General features: G+C 38.8%; 1 protein-coding gene across 3 annotated transcripts in view; it reads left to right on the top strand.

Annotated features, from left to right (window-relative positions):
• The first annotated feature begins 1,919 nt into the window (after positions 1–1,919).
• Positions 1,920–7,052, top strand: part of slc27a1a (solute carrier family 27 member 1a) — a 16,598-nt gene continuing 11,465 nt past the window's right edge. The window contains exons 1-4 of one of the 3 annotated variants that reach the window (XM_014024775.1): positions 1,920–2,433; positions 2,734–2,901; positions 2,984–3,378; positions 3,796–3,963. In XM_014024775.1, the coding sequence (XP_013880229.1) occupies positions 2,735–2,901; positions 2,984–3,378; positions 3,796–3,963 (730 nt within the window). In that variant the 5' untranslated portion in view covers positions 1,920–2,433; position 2,734. Of the gene's footprint in view, positions 2,438–2,715; positions 2,902–2,983; positions 3,379–3,795; positions 3,964–7,052 lie in introns of those variants that run through there. The other 2 variants (XM_014024767.1, XM_014024782.1) reach the window with 2 other exon arrangements.

Raw genomic sequence — 7,052 nt, 5'->3', positions numbered from 1 at the left:
CCAGCAAATGTGTAAAAGTAAATGTGCTGAAATAATTGAAATGACGCAAGGAAAAAAAAACACTAAAATGTATAGTCTGAAAATATTGTGTGTGAATCACTGAAGGTTAAATGTCTACAACAACAAACATTTTATTACCAAGCTATTGACACGCACTGATGTGTTCTCAGCATGTTTGTGTTATTCTTTAGTGAAAAATGTGCTCGCTTTTAATTTTCTGCCCACATRTATCATTTGAGCTATTTGTACAGTTTTGCACAAACGTGTCAGTTGTTTCAGCTTCGTTTACGCTTGAGAAACCTTTAAAAGGACAGAACAAATACTAATAAAACAAAAAAAAGTCTATTATCAGTCAATTTTAACAAATGTTCCTATTTAAACTTCTAACTTTCTGCAGATCCCATTGAAGATGATGACTGCACCTGTACCTGTGACCTCATTTTTTAATCACTCAACACTACAATCCAATTCTAACGTCACTAGCAACCCGACTTCCCCTCCTCTTAAACATTTACTGATGTCCTGCTTCACCATGATATTTGGTACCATCTCCAACCTCACTGCTTTGGGACTCCTGGCTATGGCTCGTGGCAGATTTCGAGGTCAGGCCAAAGCATCATTTCTTCTGCTGACAGTGGCTTTACTTTTGGCTGACCTGGGAGGTCATTTCATCCTAGGTGCCTTTGCATTGTATGGACACATTAGTGCAAGGTATAAAATGCCATCTTTGAATTCCAGTGTGCTCTTCTGCAATATTTTTGGAGCAAGTATGGTGTTTTTTGGCTTATGTCCTTTGCTGTTGGGTTGTGCCATGGCAGTTGAGCGCTGGGTGGCAATCAATCGACCCTTTCTTCATGTTTACGTTTCAATGTCTCTTGTAAAGAGAGGGATGTTACTTTTTATCTCTTCTGCACTTACGCTAGCTTTGTTACCTTTTTTCTCTGTGGGGAAATATACAACCCAATTTCCTGGCACGTGGTGTTTTTTGCCCATTCAAGACTCACAGTCTACAGCTGACAAAAGTCTAGTTTTGGCCTTCTCATGTCTGGGCCTCACCGCACTCATTTTGTCCCTGCTTTGCAACATCCTGAGTGGCCTGCCATTGCTGAAAGCCAGATTAAAGACAGGAAACTGTTTTACAAAACCTTCAGCTCGAGGTTCTCGCCGTTCATCATCTACATCAACTTCCTCCATCTTTTGCTCGTTGGATGTGGAGATGTTGGTGCAGCTGGCAGGAGTCACTGTGGTGTCCTGTGTCTGCTGGGGCCCCTTTCTTGTGTGTATATCTACTACTCTTTTAATTTGCATAATTTGTTTCAATAAACATGTATATTAGCAGATATGTTTTGCATTTTAAGTTCGTGGTTTGATTCAACAAGGTTGATGTGCTTATTAAATGTGAGTGACTATTATGTGCTCTGTTCATATTGCAGATCAACATTCTTATGAAGCAGCTCTGGGGTCCCGACAACCAGGATAATGGGTTTACTCTTCAGAGCTTACGCTTGGTCACCTGGAATCAGATCTTGGACCCTTGGGCATACATCTTAATAAGAAGGACAACACTTTCAAGGCTTTGCTGTGGTCTCTACAGTCAAAACTACATGTCACCAAGCACCTCCTTTATAGACAGTCGCAGAGAGACCCTTATGTAATGGCACTTTGTCAYTGCAGAGAGAAAGCTTTGGACTTTTTTCTCTCTATTTTTTATTTTTTGTATGTGTGTGTTCAGTTAAAAATATACACACGTGTATTTTTTCCTATTTGGACTTTACTGTACATATTTAGCATGCCTGGAGTTAGAGCAGTTGTGTGGACTGAATATGCAATGGCACTTGAAACTACATTTCACAATATTTAGTTAGTAGTCTGAGCAGCCGGTGTCCTGAGGATTTGTCCTACATTCAGTAGCAGCCACCTAGAGATCGGTTGGTTCAGCAACTGGGCGTGGTTAACATAAGCCAATCAAAATCTAAGTTTGTTTGACGGGCTTTAAATTTAACCAATGGCTGTGCTGCTCCACACGGCTCACACCCGGGGTGGGCGGGGCTTTGAAGACAGTCGCACACTCTTCAACATGGAGTACAGAAAATAACCTGAATCACACCGAATCTTACAATTTTCTTTAGGGTTGTTATTATTTTTGCCGCCGTACAGGTTCTAATTATTCGGACTACCTTGTAAATACCATCTTATCTGACTCGCTAACCCATTATACCGTTCATATGTTGTAAACTCTGAACTACTTGACAGCTACGAAAACTATCTGTAACACTTCTAAACTCTTGGTTTCACCCAAAAGGCTGCTTATTTTTTTCGAGGCTTTCTCCAGCGGGAGGACAATTTCAAAGCTTAAAAGTAAAAAAAAAAAGTAACTTTGCCTACAGTCGGGTTTATTGGGTGAGACGTGACATCGTGTCAAATTATTGACTCGTAGGTAAGTTTATGTAATTCACGCTGTAAATTAGCGGTAAGAGCTAATGTTATCTGGCGTGGCATCTGTTAATATTTATTACGCCAGCTAAGTCCTTGTTATAAATGTAGTAGTAACCAAATAATGTGTTTTTTGTTTTGTTGTATAGTTATAAACTTGTAGTTTTTTATGTGTACTTGTGTGTACCAGTCTGCACTGCAGTACTTCACTAAGTGGAAACCCTGTAGGCTTTATCTCAAGCCCATTATTGTGTGAAACCCCATCCTTTTTTTTTTTTTTTTCCTTCGCTCTGTGACAAGAATGCACAATGCAGCGAGTGTGTCAGCCTCTCTGGGGTCTGTGGGACTGTTGCGTCTGGTTGGGGTGTCCTGGTCCTGGAGTCTGGCAGCAGGCTTAGGGGTATATCTGGGCACAAGAAGTTGGAAATACTTCTATGTTGCAGCACGAACTGCCAAGAGAGATCTCAAGTAAGTTAACTGTGTTCAAATAAAGTTGTGATGCATGGGACTCAGCAACTTTGATGTGTTCTCTTTCTCCCACTTTGGTCAGTGGCCTGTACGTGCTGCTGAGAGTGAAGCTGGCCTTGTGGCGTTACATGCGCACTGGAAGCAATATCCCTTCCATCTTCGCCCAGACAGTTAAACTCCACCCCAATAAACCAGCACTGATCTATGAGGCCACTGGGGAAACGTGGACCTTTACCCAGCTGGACGAGCTCTCTAATGCCGTAGGTCACTGGGCAAGAAGTCAAGGATGGGTCGCCGGAGATGTAGTGGCCCTCTTCATGGAAAGCCGGCCCTTGTATGTGGCACTTTGGCTGGGCTTGGCCAAAGTCGGCGTAGAAGCGGCCCTTATAAACTTCAGTCTCCGCTGTGATTCGCTCCTGCACTGCCTTGGGGTATCAGGATCACGGGCGATTGTGTTTGGAGCTGAGCTTGCTGATGGTAAGAATGTGCTAAACATGTTGCAGAGAAATAACAATTTGAGTTATAAATCTATAAAAACATACATTAGAACTGTATTTCGATGCTAAAGTACTGGTCACCCCAAATATGCATACTTCTTATCAAAACATTGGTCTGCTGGTCAGCCTTGTGAAATCATATTCAGTCAGAATGTTAAAGAAAACCTCTATTTTTAACATGTCGAGACCTGCTGTGTGATCACATCACTTTAGGAATTCATCGTGTGCCATCTAAAGCTAGATAACATTACAACTCCACAAACACACAACTCCTTTTGTTCAGGTTTAGCTGTATACAAAGGAAATCACAAAAAAAATACTATGCTGTATATATGCTAGATAATAATTTGTGTCCTCTCTTCCTAATTGAATTCTATGACCATTTCCTAATGGGCAGCCATGTTGGAGATCAACTCATCCGTCAGCCAGACTATGGTACGGTTTTGTGCCGGAGACCTGAGTGCAGAACGTCTGGCCAGTCTAGATGCTCAGCCTCTGCATCCACTTTTGGCCACTGCATCCAGACATCCCCCGACACCTTGTGTTCCCCACAAAGGCATGAGTGGTGAGTAGGGATCAGAGCACGCAACACTGAAGCATTTTTTGTAAAATGTCACATATCACTCAGCACATTTTCACTCTGTAATAATTTTTTTTTTATTTTTTGGATTAGCAGGTATTGAAAAGGTTGTGTGGCTAAATGCTGCAGCACATTGCTTGAAACCAGTTTCACTGCTTTACTGCAGTGTGGAGGAAACACAGCCCATCTGTAAGCTGTACATGTATGTCAGCAGTTTTGTGGCTGGTGCAATWTTATATGTAGGACTGCAACTAACAGTTATTACAATAATCGATTAATCGTTCAATTATTTTTTGATTAATCAATGAATTGGGGGGGTGAAATAATATTTTGACCTTTTTATTCCATATATGGCAAATCACGCAAAAAGTTTGCAGTTTGAGAATTCTCTTACTATAAAATTAAACTGTAATGCGTGAATAAGTAAATATTTGTCAAATAGCTTTAATAAAGAAATGAATGTACACAAAAATATACACAAATGTGTGCTATGTCCTTGAAAATCTCTTCATGATTTCYGTCCATGAGCTTTGTAAAATGTGTTCTTGAGGGACGAGTGTAAGCTGAAATAAAAGTTTTAACTATTTAGTGAATTATTTATCTCTGACCATGGACGTTATCAYGTCAGCGACGATCGTTTTAAGAATAGTCAAGACAGCTGCTTATTACAATAATTCAATAAATGCCTTGTTTTATTTGCAGYATTAGGTTAAGGCAAGTAAATAAGGCAAGTGTCTTTACTCAGACATTGTCAGCAAATTAAAACTTAATCATTGAAATTATACCTTCATAACAAATCGATAATGAAATTTGTTGCCAACTCTTTTAATAATCTATTTTTATTGAATTGATTGATTAGTTGTTGCAGCCGTAATTACATGATTGCTCTATTAGTATTTTTTACAACACATAAATTATAAAATATATCAGTTTGTAGCAGTGTGTCTGTTAGGATCACTTTAAAATTTTATTTAGTGTTTTTTATGAAATCCTACTTTTAAAAAAACGGGGTTTCTGCAATTACTAGTCCCGGAAATCCTTTAATTACCTATCAAAGTACATCTCTCTTCCTGCCATTTTTTTTATATTAAGACTTGTTTTGATTGACTCACATAACTTGTCTTCACTGGCCTGTTTTCTTTTCAACTGAAGCTTATTACCGTAACCATCAACCTCAGGATACCATCTCACATTCAGTTAACTGTGACACCTTGGCCTGATTTCTTTTACAGATACAGTATGTCAAACTTTTTGAATTAATGTTTTGCGTTAAACGTTAGTTCTGAGCCTGTGTTTGAAAAAAAAATCTGAGTTATGTCAACAGATATAGTAAACAAAAAAACAACTTTTACTGTCTTTTACACTCTCCAGTTCTTCTTTCTGATGGATTTATTACAAAGCAGTAGAACAGAGTCCACCTCGTTTTTGTTTTTATTGCTTTTAGAAAACAGAACCTGACCATAAAATTCAAACTAAATTTAGAGCATTTTGCATCAYTAGCTGAGAATGCTTGTATTTCACAGCAAAACAACACATCCCACAGTGTTTTTACTGTAACTTATAAGCAGGGTTGCACATAAGCGGTGCGCATGCGCGATAAAAAAAAGAAAAAGCGCACCAGATGGAACGCCATRAAGCTCACTTGTGTACCTAAGATTGTACCTGAGATTGTCTGTCAAAACAACAGCTAGCAGGGCTCTAGAGTGTGACTAGTTTGGTCGCAAATGCRACCTGATTTCTTAATAGAAAAATAAAATAAAATCCAGCCGCACTTGTGTGACTGGATCGTTGTTCAGTGCTCACAAAGCCTCTAAGGACAGCGGGACCCTGATACAGTATAAGGATTAAACGGACACTGCCTTCAACAAATCAGACGAAGTCCAGAGCCATTTTATCCAATCAGAGCAGAGCAGGGCGGGATTTTCAGTCAGAGCTTTTTTCATCAGAAGTGCAGGTTGAAGCATCTCCTCCTGCACTTTGTTTCTGAGCTACCAGAGACTTTGGTCTGTAAAACATAACTTTACATTAAAYATATGTTCAGAGCGTCGTTATCAAACAGATCTGTCCAACTTTGTGTGACTAAACACGCTCCTCATCTGTGACGGGAGAATGTTGCTGCGCGTGCAGGATGAGTCTTTCTGTGAGATTCACTGTTTGAGTTCTTCTAATAAAACCACATTAACTCTTAACAGAACATTTGTTTGCCCCATATCAAAGCAAAGATTATTCTCTATTTAACACCCCCGTCAAAAAATTTTTTTATATTTTTTAAAAATAAAAACAACCTGCCATGTTCTCTATAGGTGAATGAGTTTTAAATGTTATTTTAATTTATCATAAAGATCCACATATTTCATTCACAATTGTATATAAAAAAAACAAGGTTCTTGATTTGCTAAACCTATTTATATTTAGGACCATACTGTGACACAGCTTTTCTGGGATAAATGTAATTTATTAAATGGTCAAATATGAAGAATAAATAACTACACGAGCTGAAACCATCTAAATATTATTATCTTTTTGAATAAAATAGTCTTTTAAAAAATAAATCAGTCTAACAAATAAAACATTTGTTCTGTGTAAAAGACAGATATTTGCTGCTTGGACTGGAGAGTGTGGAAAGCTGGTTTAACCAAAGCCAAAGGTCTAGAAGGCCAAAGTACAGGAGTTGTCCATCGGAGGGACATGTGTCGTCTAAAAGACATTTAACCATGAAATGTTCAGTTTGTGATGTTTATATGACATACACCCAGCCCCTCGGCCACTTAGTTTACAAAATTTATGCAGAGTAAAAGAATCAAATAAAAACTTAGTGGACTGATTTGGCATGATGTTCTGAGACGTTGCAGCTGATAGGAGTCATAAAACAGAACAGGGGGACGTTGATGCCCTGACACCCCCTATAGATAAATGTGATGAGTGAACGAAAATGTGAGCACCCTAGGTTCTCCCCTGAGAACCAGACCAAAAATTGAATGTGCAACCCTGCTTATAGTGTTATTTTTTTGCAAAAATTATGGTTTACCAAGTTAAAAAAAAGTTCAAGTCTTAATCTAAATGATATTTTCTTT

The sequence above is a fragment of the Austrofundulus limnaeus genome, unplaced genomic scaffold (genome assembly GCF_001266775.1).
Source record: "Austrofundulus limnaeus strain Quisiro unplaced genomic scaffold, Austrofundulus_limnaeus-1.0 Scaffold4, whole genome shotgun sequence".
Taxonomy (NCBI): domain Eukaryota; kingdom Metazoa; phylum Chordata; class Actinopteri; order Cyprinodontiformes; family Rivulidae; genus Austrofundulus; species Austrofundulus limnaeus.
The sequence above is the reverse complement of the archived record's forward strand: the minus strand, read 5'-3'. Positions and strand labels throughout refer to the sequence as shown.